At 44.2% G+C, this 22,306-nt stretch overlaps 1 protein-coding gene across 1 annotated transcript in view; it reads left to right on the top strand.

The window, feature by feature from the left end:
• LOC129867010 (uncharacterized) overlaps positions 1–12,564 on the top strand; it is a 44,089-nt gene extending 31,525 nt beyond the window's left edge. Inside the window, exons 13-21 of the mRNA XM_055940098.1 lie at positions 1,498–1,757; positions 6,214–6,362; positions 7,903–8,028; positions 8,138–8,299; positions 8,607–8,802; positions 9,869–9,999; positions 10,292–10,451; positions 10,579–10,682; positions 10,774–12,564. Of these exons, the coding sequence (XP_055796073.1) occupies positions 1,498–1,757; positions 6,214–6,362; positions 7,903–8,028; positions 8,138–8,299; positions 8,607–8,802; positions 9,869–9,999; positions 10,292–10,451; positions 10,579–10,682; positions 10,774–10,877 (1,392 nt within the window). The 3' untranslated portion in view covers positions 10,878–12,564. The remainder of the gene's footprint in view (positions 1–1,497; positions 1,758–6,213; positions 6,363–7,902; positions 8,029–8,137; positions 8,300–8,606; positions 8,803–9,868; positions 10,000–10,291; positions 10,452–10,578; positions 10,683–10,773) is intronic.
• Positions 12,565–22,306: the final 9,742 nt, after the last annotated feature.

Genomic DNA, 22,306 nt, shown 5'->3' with positions numbered 1-22,306 from the left:
GGCTGAGCCATTATTGCTCCTAGACGTTTCCACTTCACAATAACAGCACTTACAGTTCAACGGGGCAGTTCTAGCAGAGCATACATTTGATGAGCTCACTTGTTGGAAAGTTGGCATCCTACGACGGTGCCATGTTGAAAGTCACTGAGCTCTACAGTATGGGCCATTCTACTGCCAATGTTTATCTATGGAGATTGTATGGCTGTGTGCTCGATTTTTATACACCTGTCAGCAACGGGTGTGACTGAAATAGCCAAATCCACTCATTTGAAGGGTCCACATACTTTTGGCAATGTAGTGTATATCTCGTGGAATGATGTATAGTATTAATACATTTGTGAAATAGTATTAATACATTTATCAAAGTAACGTTTTTAATGAAAATATGTCAATCATTGTTTGAATATGCTGGTAATATGTTGTATAAAAGTGATAATGCCCTCAAAGCCAGCGTTTGGAGGATTTATTGGCACGGTTTACCGGCCTGAGACGAAAAACACCCATGCCAATATATCCTCCAAACTCCGGCTTCTCTTGGCGGTATCACTAAAATAAGAGTTCTGCATAATATGCATATTGTGATCATTGCAAATCTCTTTCACAAAACAAAGAATTGTATTCAATTAAAAAACTATATTTTCAGATGCCATATTTATTTAGGATGCAGTTAATCAGAGTACATATTTGTTATGTGTGTTTCAATCTAGTAGCTGATGTTCCATTTGTGGCCTGACAATGAGTGAGGCATCACAAACCAGATATGACAGCCTCACAAGGAGAAGCCCCATGTTTGCGTACTTTCTCTTCCTTGCATTAACAAAAGCCAATCCAAATCTTCCCCCAAATCTACAGCACCTGCCCTGTCCTCCCCCTCCTTCTCCTCCCACGTCATTGATAACAATCCCTGTTTCCCAAATAGGACTTGCTCAAACAGATTCTGGAATGCTGTAGTGCTCATTCATGCATGCATTGCCAGGGCCCTTCAGATACCCTACACTATTTCTGGGAAATGACAAACAATCTATCATCACACCCATTCTAATGTGTGGTGCCTGGGACCTGGGCTATATAAGGGGAGGTGCAGAGGGCTTAGGGCAGTCAGACTTTCTCCTCTGCAGTAGAAGGTTACATTCATGGGAAGATCAGTGTTAACCGTGTTACAGACAGTTGCTGCTTTGGCAATTTGTAAAGCAGCCCCTACTACAAGTCAAGATGTCACTCTGTCTTCAGATGACCTGCAGGCCAGAGCTAAGGTAAAGTATTGCTAATTACTGTAGTTCTATATGTGTGTGTATTATTTAATATTTACATAGTGTACATATTGATCATTAAATGTTATGTTGTTTCTTTGACAACACAATGGAATGTACCAATTGAAACAAACAGTACAGAGATAAACTACCCACGGTTTGGTTGATGCACAATTGTTAAACTGTACTAGACCACGGGCCACTAACTGTCAATTTTTACAAGATTGACAGTTAGCTCTCTGTACAGGCCTATCTATCCCAGTTTTACTCGGTTGCTGGCTCCACCAACTCCATCATGTCCAGGCGAGTGATGATGGACACCCCAGTGGACTCATTTGAGAGAGACCTGAGGAGCATGCAGGACTTCTTTGGGCTGGAGGTGACAGGCAGGCTGGACTCGAACACCCTGGAGGTGATGGCCAAGCCCCGATGTGGGGTCACAGACGTGTCCCGCTACGGACACTTCCAGGGCAAGCCCCACTGGAAGCAGAGCATCGTCACTTACAGGTAGCCTAGATACCGGACAGAGACTCCAGACATTAGCAATTGAGTACAAACTACTTGAATCAACTTTGTTTCCACATCATAAAAAACTTAAAATGTTATTTATTTATTTGTAATCGATGTGTTCGTGATGATGTTGAATCAACATGGAAATCTAAATGGATTTTTTAAAAGTCAGCAATGTAAAGACATTTCTGGATTTTTTTTTCTTCACCTAACCTTTAACCTAAATCCTACATGGTTCAAATGTTGTTTATTTCAAATCAAATCAAATTGTATTTGTCACATGCGCCAGATGTAGACCTTACAGTGAAATGCTTACTTACAAGCCCTTAACCAACAATGAATTTAAGAAAAATAGATAAATAGATATAGATAAAAATACAGATAAAATAGATTTAAAAATATAGATATTATTAAAGGGGAGCGGTAAAATAACAGTAGCGAGGCTATATACAGGGAGTACCGGTCCAGAGTCAATGTGCGGGGGCACAGGTTAGTTGAGGTAATTGAGGTGATATGTACATGTATGTAGAGTTAAAGTGAATATGCATAGATAATAAACAGAGAGTAGCAGCAGTGTAAAAGAGGGGGTGGGGGGGGGGGTACAACGCAAATAGTCTGGGTAGCCATTTGATTTGCTGTTCAAGAGGCTTATGGTTTGGAGGTAGAAGCTGTTAAGAAACCTTTTGGACTTAGACTTGGTGCTTCGGTACCACTTGCCGTGCGGCAGCAGAGAGAACAGTCTATGACTTGGATGATTGGAGTCTCCGACAATTTTATGGGCTTTCCTCTGGCACCGCCTGGTATAGATGTCCTGGATGCATTGGGCCGTACACACTACCCTCTGTAGAGCCTTGAGGTCGGAGGCCGAGCAGTTGCCATACCAGGCGCTGATTCAACCGGTCAGGATGCTGAAAACCTGGAAACCTTTTGAGGATCTGAGGACGCATGCCAAATCTTTTCAGTCTCCTGAGTGGGAATAGGTTTTGTCGTGCCCTCTTCACGACTGTCTTGGTGTGCTTGGACCATGATAGTTTGTTGGTGATGTGGACACCAACGAACTTGAAGTTCTCAACCTGCTCCACTACAGCCCCGTCAATGTAAATGGGGGCGTGCTCGGTCCTCCTATTTCTGTAGTCCACGATCATCTCCTTTGTCTTGATCATGTTGAGGGAGAGGTTGTATCCTGGCACCACACGGCCAGATCTCTGACCTCCTCACTATAGGCTCATCTTTGTCGGTGATCAGTCCTACCACTGTTGTGTCGTCGGCAAACTTAATGATGGTGCTGGAGTCATGCTTGGCCATGCAGTCATGGGTGAACAGGGAGTACAGGAGGGGACTGAGCACCCACCCCTGAGTGACCCCGTGTTGAGGATCAGCGTTGCAGATGTGTTGTTACCTACCCTTACCACTTGGGCTTGTCCAGTTGCAGAGGGAGGTGTTAAGTCCCAGGGTCCTTAGCTTAGTGACGAGCTTTGTGGGCACTATGGTGTTGAACGCTGAGCTGTAGTCAATGAACAGCATTCTAATGTAGGTGTTCCATTTGTCCAGATGGGAAAGGGTAGTGTGGAATGCAATAGAGATTGCATCATCTGTGGATCTGTTGGGGTAGTATGCGAATTGGAGTGAGTCTAGGGTTTCTGGGATAATGATGTTGATGTGAGCCATGACCAGCCTTTGAAAGCACTTCATGGCTACAGACACGAGTGCTACGGGTCGGTAGTCATTTAGGCAGGTTACCTTAGTGTTCTTGGGCACAGGGACTATAGTGGTCTGCTTGAAACTTGTTGGTATTACAGACTCAGTCAGGGACAGGTTGAAAATGTCAGTGAAGACACTTTCCAGTTTGTCAGCGCAAGCTCGCAGTCCTGGTTATCCGAAAGGAAACACTTTGAAGTTTGTGGAAATGTTAAGGGAATGTAGGAGAATATAACACAATGAATCTGGTAAAAGATAATACAAAAAAAATACAAAAAATTGTATTTTTTTTGTTCCATCATCTTTGAAATGCGAGAGAAAGGCCATAATGTATTATTCCAGGCCAGCTGCAATTTAGATTTTGGGCACTAGATGGCAGCAGTGTGTGTGCAAAGCTTTAGACTGATCCAATGAACAATTGTATTTCTGTTTAAATGTTGTATCAAGACTGCCCATTATGCCTAATTTGTTCATTAATAACTTTTCATGTTCAAAACTGTGCACTCTCCTCAAACAATAGCATGGTATTCTTTCACTGTAATAGCTACTGTAAATTGGACAGTGCAGTTAGCTTAAATTCTTGTTAATCTTTCTGCCAATATCAGATATGTCTATGTACTGGGATTTTTTCTTGTTACGTACAACCTCATGCTAATCGCATTAGCCTACTTTAGCTCAACCATCCCGTGGAAGGGACACCGATTCCGAAGAAGTTTAAGGTCTTACTCATATCATCTGCGGCGAGTGTGATCACACAGTCATCCGGAACAGCTAATGCTCTCATGCATGTTTCAGTGTTACTTGCCTTGATGTAAGCATATAAGTTATTTAGCTCGTCTGGTAGGCTTGTGTCACTGGGAAGTTCTCGGCTGTAATAGTTTGCAAGCCCTGCCACATCCAACGAGCGTCGTAGCCGGTGTAGTACGATTCGATCTTAGTCCTGTATTGATGGTTAGTCAGAGGGCATAGCAGGATTTCTAATAAGCTTCTGAGTTAGAGTCCCACTCCTTGAAAGTGGCAGCTCAGTCCTTTAGGTCAGTACGAATGTTGCCTGTAATCCATGGCTTCTGGTTGGGGTATGTACATACAGTCACTGTGGGGACGATGTCCTCAATGTACTTTTTGATAAAGCCAGTGACTGATGTGGTGTACTCCTCAATGCCATCGGAAGAATCCCGGAACATATTCCAGTCTATGCTAGCAAAACAGTCCTGTAGTTTAGCATCTGCTTCATCTGACCTCTTTTTTTTATAGACCGAGTCACTGGTGCATCCTGCTTTAATTTGGTCAGATTTGCCAAATGGAGGGTGAGGGAGAGCGTCTCTGTGTGTGGAGTAAAAGTGGTCTAGAATTTCTTTCTCTCTGGTTGCACATTTAACATGCTGATAGAAATGAGATAAAAAGGATTTAAGTTTCCCTGCATTAAAGTACTTAACCACTAGGAGCGCCGCCTCGATGAGTGTTTTCCTGTTTGCTTATGGTGGAATATAGCTCATTGAGTGGGGTTTTAGTGCCAGCATCGGTCTGTGGTAGTATGTAGACAGCTACGTAAAATACAGATAAACTCTCTAGGTAGATAGAGTATCTCATGATAAGCTGTAGACCACACTACCTCAGGCGAGCAAAACCTAGAGACTGCCTTAGATATCGTGCACCAGCTGTTATTTACATATATGCATAGGCCCCTGCCCCGTGTCTTACCAGAGGCTGCTGTTCTATCCTGCCGATAGAGTGCATAACCTGCCAGCTGTATGTTCTCAATGTCGTTGTTCAGCCACGATTCGGTGAACCATAAGACATTAGAGTTTTTAATGCCCTGTTGATAGGATATACGGGCTTTCAGTTCCAGCGATTGAACATTAGCTAGCAGGACGGAAGGCAAAGGCAGATTTTTCTGCGAAATTTCCATTTCCTTCTCCAGCGAATGACGGAGATCTGGGCCTGGTCAGGTGTCTGTAATATATCCCTACAGTCCGACTCATTGCGGAAAAAGTATTTGTCTAATCTGAGGTGAGTAATCGCAGTTTTGGTGTCCAGCAGCTCTTTTCGGTCATTTTCGGCAACATAATGTACAAAACAAGTTACGAACAACGCAAAAAAACTAACAAAATAGCATGGTTGGTTAAGAGCCGATAAGACGGCAGCCACCCCCTGCGGCGCCATCATATTATCCTTTCAACATACGCCTAGTTTCCTGAATCGGGTCACATTTTAGTGGCCTTTTATTGTCCCCAGCACAAGGTGCACCTGTATAATGATCATGCTTTTTAGTCAGCTTCTTGATATGCCACACTTGTCAGGTGGATGGATTATCTTGGCAAAGGAGAAATGCTCACGACCAGGGATGTGAGAGAAATTTGTTCACAACATTTTTAGAGAAATAAGCTTTTTGTGCATATGGATTTGATTTTTTTCAGCTCATGAAACATGGGACCAACACTTTACATGTTGCGTTAAAATTGTTTGTTTTTATTCAGTAGACATACTGTATGAGCACCGGTGGAACTAGAAAATAACTGTTTCCACACGGTTACACCAAATCCACCTATAGATATTGGTCTTGAAAATGGGGATAGGTATATTACTACACTACTAAACAGAAGTGTGCTAAGATATTCAAAACATAGCGAACATAATTGGATTTGCAAGTTATGAGACATGGCAAACAAACAGGATGATGAAAAGCCACAAGTACATGATGGGCATTCGGGTAACCAATACATAATACGATAGTTTCTCCTATTTATTTCCCCAGAATTACTAAGTACACGCATGACCTGAGTCGGCGTGAGGTGGACTCCACCATCGCCCAGGCCTTCAAGCTCTACAGCGACGTCATCCCACTGGACTTCAAGCAGATCTACAGTGACACCGCTGACATCATGATCCTGTTTGGAGCCAAATGTGAGTTCTGTTCAGTCACTCCCGTTCAGAGATAGAGTTGATATGTTAAACCACAAGCATGTTTTGTATTTATTAATATAACCTGTCTAGGACTGGAGTTCCGCTAGCGGAACACTTCGCCAACAGCCAATGATATTGCAGGACCCCAAATTCAATCAACAGAAATCTCATAATTAAATTTTCTCAAACATACAAGTATTAGGGACCATTTTAAAGATAACATTCTCGTTAATCCAACCACAGTGTCAGATTTCAAAAAAGCTTTTCTGCGAAAGCAGAACATACCATTATGTTAGGTCAGCAACTAGTCACAGAAAGCATACAGTGATTTTCCAACCAAAGAGAGGAGTCACAAAAAGCTGAAATATTGATCAAATTAATCACTAACCTTTGATATTCTTCATGAGATGACACTCCCGGGACAACATGTTACACAATACATGTATGTTTTGTTCGATCAAGTTCATGATTGATTCTCAGGGACAACGATTCACAGCTGTCTCTGATTGAGAACCATATTAGGCTGAACACAGAAACAGAAAAACTCATAATAAACATTAATAAAATATACAAGTGTTATTACAAGTTTACAAGTGTTATTCACAGATTTAAAGATATACTTCTCCTTAATGCAGCCGCTGTGTCAGATTTTTTTTTTTTTTACGGAAAAAGCAAACCATGCAATAATCTGACTACGGAGCTCAGAGACCAACACAACCCAAGAAGATATCCGCCATGTTGGAATCAACATAAGTCAGAAATAACATTATAAATATTCACTCCCAGGAATCCCAGTTCCACAATAAATGTTTGATTTGTTCCATAAAGTCCATAATTTATGTCCAAATTCCTCCTTGTTGTTTGCGCGTTCAGTACACAATCTAAACTCACGACGCGCGGGGAGGTCCAGGCAAAAGTTCAGACGAAAAGTAATATTACAGTCCGTAGAAACATGTTAAACGAAGTATAGAATCAATCTTTAGGATGTTTTTAACATAAATCTTCAATAATGTTCCAACCTGAGAATTCCTTTGTCTTCAGAAAAGCAAATGGAACAGAGCTCGCTCTCACGTGAATGAGCTCAAAGCATTCTGCCAGACCTCTGACTCATTCCCCTCTCACTCGGCCCCACTTCACAATAGAAGCATCAGACAAGGTTGTTGACTGTTGACATCTAGTGGAAGCCTTAGGAAGTGCAACATGACCCATATCCCACTGTATCTTCAATAAGGAATGAGTTGAAAAACGACCAACCTCAGATTTCCTACTTCCTGGTTGGATTTTTTCTCAGGTCTTTGCCTGCAATATGAGTTCTGTTATACTCACAGACATCATTCAAACAGTTTTAGAAACTTCAGAATGTTTTCTATCCAAATTATCCATATGCATAATAATATGCATATATTAGCAACTGGGACTGAGTAGCAGGCCGTTTACTCTGGGCACGCTTTTCATCCAAACGTGAAAATGCTGCCCCTATCCATAAGAAGTTTTAAGAGCAATTGTATTAAGAATACTGTTTCTTCCCTTTTTAAACCAGACCACGGTGACTTCTACCCCTTCGATGGGCCGAATGGTGTCTTGGCCCATGCAAACTCTCCAGGAGAAGGCGAAGGTGGTGACACACACTTTGATGAAGATGAGTCTTGGACTCTGAGCCAGAGAGGTACAGGATCAAAGAAACAACACCAATAAACCCTACAAAATACTGCAAATCAATTCTGACAGTACCGTCATAGTTTTTACCTAAGCATTTCTCTCTGACTCTACAACAGGGATAAACCTGCTTCTGGTGGCGGCCCATGAGTTTGGCCATGCTCTTGGATTGGACCACTCACGAGACAGCTCAGCTCTGATGTACCCCACATATCACTTTGTGAACACAAAAGGATACAGGTTACCTGCAGACGACAGACGGGGAGTACAGGCCTTGTACGGTGAGTGAGTGTTCAGCCCACTGTGAGAAGGTGGCGACAATTAAACATTAAACGGCTACATCAGGGCCTGTATTCATAAATTGTCTCAGAGTAGGAGTGCTTATCTAGAATCTGGTCCCCCCCTCTCTTATTCATTCTTAAAGAGAAAACTGATCCTTTATCAGCTCTTCTACTCAGAGACACTTCGTGAATATGGGCCCTGATCCTCACAGTACTAGGGAAAATGATACTGTGTATTAACAGAATATCTATTTTCATAACCTAATATTTCATGTAGTCATTGAAACATTACTCTTCAATTTGTAAGGTGTCCGGACAACACCAGGTCAGCCGGAACCAACAAGACCCAAGCCTAAACCAAAGCCCAACCCAGAACCTAAGCCTGATCCTAAACCCAAGCCTAGACCTGAACCCAGACCAAACCCTCCAGAAAGATGCAACAGGAACCTTGTCTTTGATGCTGCCAGTACCATTCGGAGTGAGCTGTACTTCTTCAAAGATGGGTGAGACGAACACACACTAACATTCTTTCAACAAGTTTTCAAAGGGAAGGGTACACTGCCGCTACCTTGCTTTCCAACCAAGGTGCATGAATTGAGGAGCAAACTTTGTTTTCATGTTATAATCCTGTGTATATTTTGACCACAATGGAAATACATTTTAAAACTTTTGTGTCATCCTTGATTAATTTAATGGTAAATTGTACGGTATCCACATGTGGTCACGATTCTACTAAAGTTGAACCCAGAAGCAGACCAGGACAAGGAGAGTAAGACAAAGGTGAGTATTTATTTACAAGTTTGAACGTAGTGATAGAAAAATCCAAGTGACGGAGCGGGCAGCGGAGGTGAGTTGATGGGATTGAATAGGCAGATCCAATGAAGTAACCGAGGTCACCGACGACCAGGTAGGGATGAGATGAGTGTTCCGGGTGAATGGCTGTAGACAGAAATAACGGAGGTGAGTTCAAGGCAAGCAAAACGTACAAAACAACAAAACAAACTATCAAACTGGAGGCTGATACACTGGCACAACATACTGTTCATGGCTAACGATCCGGCAGGGAATGGATGTCAGGTCAGCGCTTATGAAGTGGAGGGGTGATGATCAGGACCAGGTGTGCAGATAGCTGATGGGATACAGGTGCAGGTACTCAGAGATACAGGGTGCGTTCCAGGACACCGGAAAAAACACTCCAGGACAGAACACAGGCAAAAACAGGAAGCGGGATTTGTGACATGTGTGGTTGTATTGTCTTTAAAATGGCCAAATAAATGAATACAAATTTAAACCTGAGGTAAGGAGGAGATTCAGGAACACTTGGAGGACAATGGAATTAAATAAAAACCTTATTTATTACAAGTAGAACATGTTTTTTTATATAGTTTTATAAGTTTAATCAATTTATTTTCATCATGCTGTAAGCACAATTTATTTTGAAATGTAGATGCTTCATAGAAAGTGCTGTTGTATATATCATAAAATGTGCAAGGTATCTTCCTATTGTTGCAATGCAAGCAAGCAAAATATTGTCAAAATCATGAAACACATTTTCGGTTTGTCTATCAGGTATTACTGGAAGAAGAGTGGCTATTGGAATGGAGTAATGACGAAGACAGTGAAGGGAACCTGGCCTAGCATTAGCCATGTTGATGCTGCATATGAATACAAGGGTCGAGACATCGCCTTACTATTTGAAGGTACAGTATTAGCCTATGCTAGGCTAAGCCCAGCCCAAGTTGCCCAACCCAGTAATCCAACAAGTGCACAGTTAATTATCTTGCTTAAGTAATAGCAGTGCTTAGATAGCCTAGGTACTACATTTTCTGGCACTGGTTTGAGTGGGAAGGATAGAGAACCTGCTCTCTCCCATATCTGGAGTATGCACTGAGCATACCAAACATTCCTAATATTGAGTTGCACCCCCCTCAAACGTTTTGGATACTCAGTGTGTAACGATCCTAATCTTTTCTCCAACATTTCTTCTCACAGGAAGAAGGTACTGGGGCACAAGAGGCCTTACCGTCCTATCAGGTTATCCCAAATCCATCTACAACTTTGGCTTCCCCTCATACGTAACCAAGATAGACTCTGCAGTTCATGTGGCATCCACAGGGAAAACCCTATTCTTTGTGAGAAACAAATACTGGAGGTGCGTGAAAGTCAGACACTAAATGTGTCTAAATATCTTATTAACTAATGGTCTCCTGTTGTATTCAAACTCATATTTAAACCAAATGTACTGCAGTATCCTAAATGTGTTCTGATCTATACCACAGCTTCAATGAAAGGACGAGCACAATGGACCATGGCTACCCCAGAAGAATCTCCCAGGATTTTCATGGTATTGGCAGGAAAGTTGATGCTGCTTTTGAAAACCATGGTAGGTGGTGGTGACACTGAAGACACAATACAATCAACCTACCTCAAGCCTTGACATGTTGCTAATACATCTTCTGTGTTTTCTCCTTCAGGTTACCTGTACTTTTCAGATGGCCCCAGGCAAACCGAATACCACTATCCATCAAAGAGGGTGAACCGTGTCTTGTTGAACTATGGATGGCTAGACTGCTACTAAAAAGAGAATCATTAATAATTTTCAGCTGTACAAAGTATTTATGTTGTCATCAAGAGCTGTATCTACACCCAATTAGCAACATAGTATTTTTCTAGATATATGCACTTTCAAAGATGACTTTACTGATACCAGTTTTGGAACAAGTGTTCAATTTTATCAGAGAACATTATCATGACGAGACCCAGATGCAGAAAGAGGAGGCAGATGGTTGGAGTCTTACAATGTTTAATAATCCAAAAGGTGTAGGCAAGAGAATGGTTGTGGACAGGCAAAAGGTCAAAACCAGGAGTCCAGGAGGTACAGAGTGGCAGAAAGGCTCGTGGTCAAGGCAGGCAGAATGGTCCGGTAGGCAGATACAGAGTCTAGAACAGGCAAGGGTCAAAAGCAGGAGGACTAGAAAAAAGATAATCGCAAAGGCAGGCGTACAGTGAAAAAAACACTGGTTGACTTGGAACATACAAGATGAACTGGCACAGAAAACACAGGGATAAATACATTGGGGAAAACAAGCGACACCTGGAGGGGGTGGAGACAATAATGCGGACAGGTGAAACTGATCAGGGTGTGACAACATGTCTGATTTTATTGAAATATGTTAAATATTTTTCTACAACTTGTGAGTGCATGGAGTTTATTGAGGAATATGTGACAGACCTGATGTTGCACACAAAAACTGTCTATTTCATATAGTCATAGTGCATTTGCTATGAACAATTGTTATGGGAAATTACTATCCTTCTTTGCGGAGGATTTGAATGGGTGAGGGACGCCTAGATATAGAACACCCCACTTTTTACATGACTTAAAATATGTCACTACGTCATTAAAACTATCATGTATTTTTTACTGAAAAGATACTGTTGTAAACAAGTAGATGTTTTTAGTTTTCTTCTATGCCTTCAGGCAGGGAATCTACACCAGTTTGAAACTAGAAAGTTTGAGCTAGTTTATTAGCACTGGTCCTAAGTAAAATGGTGGACGCATTCAAACTAGAATTTCTGTCTATGGCGCTTCCTCACTCTCCAACCCATAGAAATATAATACATGTGCTTGACTTGTGGAGCAAACTGACATGAATAGAACATTTAGCAACTCTTCATTGCTTCTTTATTGTTGTTAAACCAACAAGTTTAGTCCAATTGGCCCTTGGCCTTCCTAAGGGTCTTTACTGACTGACCTATGAAGGAGAATTTTATATGTTTTCAAAATGAGACCAATCGCAATATTGCCAATCTATTGGTCAGTTCAAAAACCCATTGCCCAGATTTTTGTAACATCCTTCATGTGTCTGTTGTAAACCCTGATGGGGGCCCAAAGGTGTTGATAGCCTAACAATGAAGAAAACTATTTTATCTAGGCCCTACTTCCACTGTTTTCGAGTTGCTGAATTTTCCTCACTGTTGTCTATGGTTGGGAAGAACTTTTGATAGCTTTTGATAAACACTCTGATGAGGGTTGTAACTCTTTGAGCTGAGTGGCAGGTTCAAAATCATCTCTCTCGGGGGGCCAAGGAGCTGTGACTTGTCCATAACTCTGCACGGATCATTCAGGGCACCTGTTTTGATCCCCACCTGGTTAGCTAAAAAAAGACAAATTATAATAATATTTTTTGTTGTTGCCTGTTTTGCATGTTATTTTATACATGTGTCACATCGGTTTGCAAACAATAAAGCCGCATACAAACATGGTCTCCGTTTTGCTTTCTTGAGTAAGGCAGCTCCGTTTTGCTTTCTGTGGTGGTGGGGCAGCCAGCGGAAAATACAGAGTGTAGGGGTTGGTAATGTTCTCTAGCTGCGCCGTAATTGGCCTCAGTGTTCTGTCACTCATGGGGACACTACGTTTTAAATGGTCATCCAACTCGAAATTCCAAGTTGGGAACTTGGGCCTCTTTCTAGAGCTCCGACGTAAAGATAACTGATGTCATGATTCAACCTTGTTATTTTTCGAGTTGAGCCTTTAAAAAGTCAGTTGTCTTGAAAAAACTACAAATCAAGAGAATGCCAGACTTTGATGACAAAGTTTGATGACAAAATTTGCCCACAAGAATAATATCTTAATTTAAATTATGGATTGCCTCTTATCCACTCGTCGTCCCCTTATGCCATAGTTTGTACATCTCAATTGTCAGTAGAAACCACATTTGTTTAAGCAAGTCAGCCATATCAGCTCTTTTTTTAAAGGCAGTAAATGAGGCTGAATGAACTGTTTTGCTGCCAAACAAGGCTCTGCTGATAGCCAGGTGTAGCGGTTGTAAGGATTCACTCCATGGTGCTGAAAAGAAAGCTCTGCTGTTGGGACAGCTTTATGTAGGCCCTAACAGTTTGTGGGCACCTTTTGTCTCCGTTATAGTGCAATTCATGTATTGTTTAGTGTTGTGTTGTGGCTTCACTGGCATGCATTTAAAACTTTTGTTTGTTTGCCCCACCAAGATTTACATCCTAAAATTTCCAATGACACATATCATTAATATACTAATATTATTTAAGTAAAAGTCAGGAGAGACTTTGCATTGAATGAATGGCAAAGGAATAATGTTCATGAATCATGTACATTCTTGTTTACTTTGAATGTCTAAAAGAGAGCGCTTTCCTTAACGTGGAACGTTTCTAGAACTACAAGTCTACAATCATATTTTGTCTACAACATCACTGACCACAATGACCACAATGCACATTGACATAACACATTTTCCACACACACCTCTCGCCCTGATTGGTCCATTGGATTGGCTCTGTGCTTGGTCGAGTCCCTTACCGGTGTGTCGTGAGCAACAACAGAATTGGCGGTTTGCCTTCAAAAGAAAAGGCCCTATCGAAACTGATGCAAAAGTATAATATTTTCGAAAAACATGCCACAATTGGACTAGATAATGCTAAACTAGGTTGGAATGTTGTTATATAAATTAAACAGAAGACAATTATTAGTTAATTTGACAAATCAGTAGAACACACTGTGGATGTATTTGAATTCAGAATTGCATTGGAGGCATACTTATATATGCACTACAGCCTAACCTGCACCCATGAAATGGTGTATCAGCCCACTCAGTGACACCCACAGAACATAACTATGTAGAGTTTACAGACATATTAGAGTCTTAGCTCTTATTGCAGGACTTGACTGTGGGAAACCACCTTTCCAGTCAGTCTATTGTGTGTACTGGACATTCAAATTGCAATTTACAGCATGACCTATCGATTGTGCACCCATGAAATGGGGTATCAGCCTACTCAGTGACACCCACAGAACACAACTATGTAGAGTTTACACAAATATTAGTGTTTTAGCACTAATCTGGTCATGGGTGCACCTCAGCCACGCTCAAGGTCCTAAACGATATTATAACCACCATCGATAAGAGACATTACTGTGCAGCCGTATTCATCGACCTGGCCTGTTTCTCAAATGACTGCCTCGCCTGGTTCACCAACTACTTCTCTGATCGAGTTCAGTGTGTCAAATCGGAGGGCCTGTTGTCTGGACCTCTGGCAGTCTCTATGGGGGTGCAACAGGGTTCAATTCTTGGGCCGACTCTCCTCTCTGTATACATTAATGATGTCGCTCCTGCTGCTGGTGATTCTCTGATCCACTTCTGGTTGGCGCTCCTGCTGCTGGTGATTCTCTGATCCACTTCTGGTTGGCGCCCCACAACCTTGGGTTGTGCCGTGGCGGAGATCTTCGTGGTCTATACTCGGCCTTGTCTCAGGATGGTAAGTTGGTGGTTGAAGGTATCCCTCTAGTGGTGTGGGGGCTGTGCTTTGGCAAAGTGGGTGGGGTTATATCCTGTCTGTTTGGCCCTGTCCGGGGTTATCATCGGATGGGGCCACAGTGTCTCCTGACCCCTCCTGTCTCAGCCTCCAGTATTTATGCTGCAGTAGTTTATGTGTCGGGGGGCTAGGGGCAGTCTGTTATATGGAGTATTTCTCCTGTCTTATCCGGTGTCCTGTGTGAATTTAAGTATGCTCTCTCTAATTCTCTCTTTCTCTCTTTCTTTCTTTCTTTCTCTCTCTCGGAGGACCTGAGCCCTAGGACCATGCCTCAGGACTACCTGGCAAGATGACTCCTTGCTGTCCCCAGTCCACCTGGCCGTGCTGCTGTTCCAGTTTCAACTGTTCTGCCTGCGGCTATGGAACCCTGACCTGTTCACCGGACGTGCTACCTGTCCCAGACCTGATGTTTTCAACTCTCTAGAGACAGCAGGAGCGGTAGAGATACTCTCAGTGATCAGCTATGAAAAGCAACTGACATTTACTCCTGAGGTGCTGACTTGTTGCACCCTCAACAACTACTGTGATTATTATTATATGACCATGCTGGTCATTTATGAACATTTGAACATCTTGGCCATGTTCTGTTATAATCTCCACCCGGCACAGCCAGAAGAGTACTGGCCACCCCTCATAGACTGGTTCCTCTCTAGGTTTCTTCCTAGGTTTTGGCCTTTCTAGGGAGTTTTTCCTATCCACCGTGCTTCTACACCTGCATTGCTTGCTGTTTGGGGTTTTAGGCTGGGTTTCTGTACAGCACTTTGAAATATCAGCTGATGTAAGAACGGCTATATAAATAAATCGGAGGTGTTCCTGTGGATGTATTTCAAGGCCTACCTTCAAACTCAGTGCCTCTTTTTCATGAGAAAATCAAAGAAATCAGCCAAGACCTCAGAAAAAAATTGTAGACCTCCACAAGTCTGGTTCATCTTTGGGAGCAATTTCCAAATGCCTGAAGGTATCACGTTCATCTGTACAAACAATAGTACTGTCACGTTCTGACCTTAGTTCTTTTGTTATTTCTTTGTTTTTCTATGTTGGTTTTTTCGTTTGGCCTGGTATGATTCTCAATCAGAGGCAGGTGTCGTTAGTTGTCTCTGATTGAGAATCATACTTAGGTAGCCTTTTTTCACCTGGGTTTCGTGGGTGGTTGTCTACCGTGTCTGTGTCTGTGTGTTCCACATGGAACTGTTTTGGTTTTAGTTCGTTCACTTTATTGTTTTGTATTTCAGTGTTCAGGTTTGTTCCATGAAATATTCATCATGAACACTTACCACGCTGCGCTTTGGTCCTCCTCTCTTTCTCCCAATGAAGATCGTTACAGAATCACCCACCACCAAAGGACCAAGCAGCGTGGTATCGGGCAGCAGCGAGATTTGGACTATATGACAACTTGGGACGAAATAGAAAGGTGGTCGGTCGACCCAGGGAGAGTGCCGGAGCCCGCCTGGGATTCTCTGAAGCAGTGCGAGGAGGGTTACAGGAGAATGGAGTTGGTGACACGCACACGGCAGCGCAACAGGCACGAGAGGCAGCCCCAAAAATGTATTGGGGGGAGGCACTCGGGGAGTGTAGCTAAGTCAGGTAGGAGACCTGAGCCAGCTCCCCGTGCTTACCGTGGAGAGAGAGGTACCGGGCAGGCACCGTGTTATGCCGTGAGGCGCACGGTGTCCCCGGTGAGCAGGCATAGCCTGGTGCGGTACATAGCAGCGCCTCGTATCGGCCGGGCTAGAGTGGACATCGAGCCAGGTGCCATGAAGTCGGCTCAACGCATCTGGTCTCCAGTGCGTCTCCTCGGGCCGGGGTACATGGCACCAGCCCTACGCATGGTGTCCCCGGTTCGCCAGCACAGCCCAGTGCGGCCTATTCCACCTCTCCGCACTGGCTTGGCTACGGGGAGCATTCAGCCAGGTAGGGTTGGGCAGGCTCGGTGCTCAAGAGCTCCAGTACGCCTTCACGGCCCGGTCTATCCAGTACCACCAGTGCCAACACCACGCACCAAGCCTCCTGTGCGTCTCCAAAGCCCTGTACGCCCTGTTCCTGCTCCCCGCACTCGCCCAGTGGTGCGTATCTCCAGTCCGGTACCACCAGTTCCGGCACCACGCACCAAGCCTCCTGTGCGTCTCCAGAGCCCTGTACGCCCTGTTCCTGCTACCCGCACTCGACCAATGGTGCGTGTCTCCAGTCCGGTACCGCCAGTTCCGGCACCGGGCACCAGGCTTGCTGTGCGCCTCAGCAGGCCAGAGTCTGCCGTCTGTCCAGCGCCACCCGCGCTGCCCGTCTGCCCAGCGCCGCCTGCGCTGCCCGTCTGCCCAGCGCCGTCTGAGCCGCCCGTCTGCCCAGCGCCATCTGAGCCGCCCGTCTGCCCAGCGCCATCTGAGCCGCCCGTCTGCCCAGCGCCATCTGAGCCGCCCGTCTGCCAAACGCCATCTGAGGCGCCCGTCTGTCCTGAGCCGCTAGAGCTGTCCGTCAGTCAGGAGCCGCCAGAGCCGTCCGCCAGTCAGGAGTCGCCAGAACCGCCCGCCAGTCAGGAGTCGCCAGAGCCGCCCGCCAGTCAGGAGGCGCCAGAGCCGCCCGCCAGTCAGGAGCCGCCAGAGCCGCCCGCCAGTCAGGAGCCGCCAGAGCCGCCCGCCAGTCAGGAGCCGCCAGAGCCACCCCGCCAGTCAGGAGCCGCCAGAGCCGCCCGCCAGTCAGGAGCGGCCAGAGCCGCCCGCCAGTCAGGAGCGGCCAGAGCCGCCCGCCAGTCAGGAGCTGCCAGAGCCGCCAGTCAGTTATGAGCTACCCCTCAGTCCGGAGCTGCCTTTCAATCCGGAGCTGCCCCTCAGTCCGGAGCTGCCCCTCAGTCCGGAGCTGCCCCTCAGTCCTGAGCTACCCCTCAGTCCTGAGCTGCCCCTCAGTCCGGAGCTGCCCGTCAGTCCGGAGCTGCCCCTCAGTCCGGAGCTGCCCCTCAGTCCTGAGCTACCCCTCAGTCCCGAGCTGCTCCTCAGTCCAGTGGGGCCATTTAGGAGGGTCGCCGTTCCTAGGAGGCCACAGAAGCGGACTAAAACTATGGTTGAGTGGGGTCCACGTCCAGCGCCAGAGCCGCCACCGCAGACAGATGCCCACCCAGACCCTCCCCTATAGGTTCAGGTTTTGTGGCCGGAGTCCGCACCTTTTTTATTTATTTATTTTATTTCACCTTTATTTAACCCGGTAGGCAAATTGAGAACACGTTCTCATTTACAATTGCGACCTGGCCAAGATAAAGCAAAGCAGTTCGATACATACAACAACACATAGTTACACATGGAGTAGAACAAACATACAGTCAATAATACAGTGAAAAATAAGTCTATATACAATGTGAGCAAGTGAGGTGAGATAAGGGAGGTGAAGGCAAACAAAATATATATAAAAATAAATAAAAATATAAAAAGGCCATGGTGGCGAAGTAAATACAATATAGCAAGTTAAAATAAAATAAAAACACTGGAATGGTTGGTTTGCAGTGGAAGAAAGTGCAAAGTAGAGATAGAAATAATGGGGTGCAAAAATAAATAAATGAATACAGTAGGTAAAGAGGTAGTTGTTTGGGCTAAATTGTAGATGGGCTATGTACAGGTGCAGTAATCTATGAGCTGCTCTGACAGCTGGTGCTTAAAGCTAGTGAGGGAGATAAGTGTTTCCAGTTTCAGAGATTTTTGTAGTTCGTTCCAGTCATTGGCAGCAGAGAACTGGAAGGAGAGGCGGCCAAAGGAAGAATTGGTTTTGGGGGTGACCAGAGAGATATACCTGCTGGAGCGCATGCTACAGGTAGGTGCTGCTATGGTGACCAGCGAGCTGAGATAAGGGGGGACTTTACCTAGCAGGGTCTTGTAGATGACCTGGAGCCAGTGGGTTTGGCGACGAGTATGAAGCGAGGGCCAGCCAACGAGAGTGTACAGGTCGCAGTGGTGGGTAGTGTAAGGAGCTTTGGTGACAAAACGGATGGCACTGTGATAGACTGCATCCAATTTATTGAGTAGGGTATTTGAGGCTATTTTGTAAATGACATCACCGAAGTCGAGGATTGGTAGGATGGTCAGTTTTACAAGGGTATGTTTGGCAGCATGAGTGAAGGATGCTTTGTTGCGGAATAGGAAGCCAATTCTAGATTTAACTTTGGATTGGAGATGTTTGATGTGAGTCTGGAAGGAGAGTTTACAGTCTAACCAGACACCTAGGTATTTGTAGTTGTCCACATATTCTAAGTCAGAGCCGTCCAAAGTAGTGATGTTGGACAGGCGGGCAGGTGCAGGCAGCGATCGGTTGAAGAGCATGCATTTAGTTTTACTTGTATTTAAGAGCAATTGGAGGCCACGGAAGGAGAGTTGTATGGCATTGAAGCTCGCCTGGAGGGTTGTTAACACAGTGTCAAAAGAAGGGCCAGAAGTATACAGAATAGTGTCGTCTGCGTAGAGGTGGATCAGAGCCTCACCAGCAGCAAGAGCAACATCATTGATGTATACAGAGGAGAGTCGGTCCAAGAATTGAACCCTGTGGCACCCCCATAGAGACTGCCAGAGGCCCGGACAACAGACCCTCCGATTTGACACACTGAACTCGATCAGAGAAGTAGTTGGTGAACCAGGCGAGGCAATCATTAGAGAAACCAAGGCTGTCTAGTCTGCCGATGAGGATGTGGTGATTGACAGAGTCAAAAGCCTTGGCCAGGTCAATGAATACGGCTGCACAGTATTGTTTCCTATCGATGGCGGTTAAGATATCGTTTATGACCTTGAGCGTGGCTGAGGTGCACCCATGACCAGCTCTGAAACCAGATTGCATAGCGGAGAAGGTATGGTGGGATTCGAAATGGTCGGTAATCTGTTTGTTAACTTGGCTTTCGAAGACCTTAGAAAGGCAGGGTAGGATAGATATGGGTCTGTAGCAGTTTGGGTCAAGAGTGTCCCCCCCTTTGAAGAGGGGGATAACCGCAGCTGCTTTCCAATCTTTGGGAATCTCAGACGACACGAAAGAGAGGTTGAAAAGGCTAGTAATAGGGGTGGCAACAATTTCAGCAGATGGTTTTAGAAAGAAAAGGTCCAGATTATCTAGCCCGGCTGATTTGTAAGGGTCCAGATTTTGCAGCTCTTTCAGAACATCAGCTGACTGTATTTGGGAGAAAGAGAAATGGGGAAGGCTTGGGCGAATTGCTGTGGGGGGTGCAGTGCTGTTGACCGGGGTAGGGGTAGCCAGGTGGAAAGCATGACCAGCCGTAGAAAAATGCTTATTGAAATTCTCAATTATAGTGGATTTGTCGGTGGTGACAGTGTTTCCTATCTTCAGTGCAGTTGGAAGCTGGGAGGAGGTGTTCTTATTCTCCATGGACATTACAGTGTCCCAGAACTTTTTTGAGTTTGTGTTGCAGGAAGCAAATTTCTGCTTGAAAAAGCTAGCCTTGGCTTTTCTAACTGCCTGTGTATATTGGTTCCTAGCTTCCCTGAAAAGTTGCATATCACGGGGGCTGTTCGATGCTAATGCAGAACGCCATAGGATGTTTTTCTGTTGGTTAAGGGCAGTCAGGTCAGGAGAGAACCAAGGGCTATATCTGTTCCTGGTTCTAAATTTCTTGAAAAACATTTGGGGGGACGGGGGGGGGGGGGGGTACTGTCACGTTCTGACCTTTATTTTCCTTTGTTTTGTCTTTAGTTAGTATGGTCAGGGCGTGAGTTGGGGTGGGTAGTCTATGATCTGTGTTTCTATGTTTAGGTTTGTCATTTGGCCTGATATGGTTCTCAATCAGAGGCCTGTTTTCAATGTTGGTTTGTGGGTGTTTGTTTCCTGTGTCAGTGTTTGTGCCACACGGGACTGTTTTCGGTTAGGATTACTTTGTTATTTTGTATTTGTGTCATGTTCAGTTGATTATATTAAAACATGGACACTTACTATGCTGCGTCTTGGTTCAATCCCTGCTACACCTCTTCAGACGAAGAGGAGGAAATCTGCCGTTACAGTATAGATGATGACAACAGTGCTGTTTATCATAAGCATGGCCTTATTTCTATTACAGGATATTGGATGACTGTCATTCATATTCCATTCACCCAATTCAATGTAACATCGATAGTTTTAGGCTACTACATGATACTCAAATTTTCCCTACAGTATACCCATCATGAGGTTGCTACAACATAGCCTATGCATGAACGTTTAGAAAAGATAGGTGCACACAGATTGAGATACATTTGTTAGCTGACAGACAGTAGCACATGGACAGACAGGTATGTTTATCCCCGTTTTGTTCCGTTTAATAACCATTTTAACAGAATCAGCAGAATGAATAGACCCATGATTACGCGTAAACACAGTTCACTTTCATAGCAGCAACATTGTATTCCTTCTCGCATCTTCTCATTTGTGGACTTCAATGCACAATGCAATCCAAGTCAAACCATATAACCGCTATACACAGGATACATTGTTGTCACCATATTAGCTAAAGTAACGTCATAGTCAACACAGCTAATAGAACTGAAGCGTTAGTAAACCCGCTACAGTCATGCAGTAACATTACAGTGTAGTCAGTAAGCAGTTTAGCAGTTACACCGGCGGACCCCGGTGGCAATAAATTAGTCAAATCAAAAGCTTACCTTGACTTGGAAGAGTTCCAGTGTTGTGTTGGACAGTCATAGCCAGCTAGCTAACATAGCATCCCTGTGAGCAGGGTGTTTAAGTAGGCTAAACTAGCTAGCTGCATTTGCTACCTTTACTACAACTACTCATCACATTTTATGCACTGCAGTGCTAGCTAGATGTAGCTTATGCTTTCAGTACTAGATTCATTCTCTGATCCTTTGATTGGGTGGACAACATGTCAGTTCATGCTGCAAGAGCTCTGATAGGTTGGAGGGCGTCCTCTGGAAGTTGTCATAATTACTGTGTAAGTCCATGACCCTCCTAGGTTTTGTATTGAATTCAAACTACCCAGAGGAGGACGGAAGCTAGCTGTCCTCCGGCTACACAATGGCGCTACCCTATAGGAGTGCTGTTGAGGCTCCTGTAGACCTTCATTGCAAAACAGTTTGTTTTATTCAATTATTTGGTGACGTGAATATATTTAATATAGTTTTATCTAAAAAAGATAACTTTATTTAAAGGAAATTATGTTATTTTTTATGAAATTCACTAAGGAGAATGATCCTCCTCTGAGGAGCCTCCACTGGATGACAACTACTGTAACATTTGGCCACCACTTCCCTCCAAATGATCTAAAGAAAATCGGTCTGTTGTTATCAAGATTGCCTCAAAAGCCCAGGCTTCTCACGTTCCAATAGTTGAGTCAATGAGACACGTTTTGGAAGGATGGAAGCGAGATAAGTAGCCCAGTGTTTCTTTTTGAGGTTTCATGCGTGGTCATCATGCCATAGGGAATTTAGGACTGACTTGCTGTCAGTAAAAACTTTTATTTTATTACCTCAGTCACCTCTCATCCATGGTTTAATTAAATAAAACAACCAGTTGATTTAACTGAAAGAAGAAAGCAAAAGTTCATCCCACCAATGCCAAAGATATGTCAAGTTGTTCTGTCCCATTAGGCCTATATATTGTTTCCCCTTCTTTCCAGGCAGAGAACTTAGTCATAGTTAAATATTGACTGATACGTAGTGTATCAAAGTCCTGAGGCCATAGAGTTTCAGTGTG

Source organism: Salvelinus fontinalis, chromosome 2 (genome assembly GCF_029448725.1).
Source record: "Salvelinus fontinalis isolate EN_2023a chromosome 2, ASM2944872v1, whole genome shotgun sequence".
Classification (NCBI taxonomy): domain Eukaryota; kingdom Metazoa; phylum Chordata; class Actinopteri; order Salmoniformes; family Salmonidae; genus Salvelinus; species Salvelinus fontinalis.
This window is presented reverse-complemented; position numbering and strand designations above follow the sequence as displayed.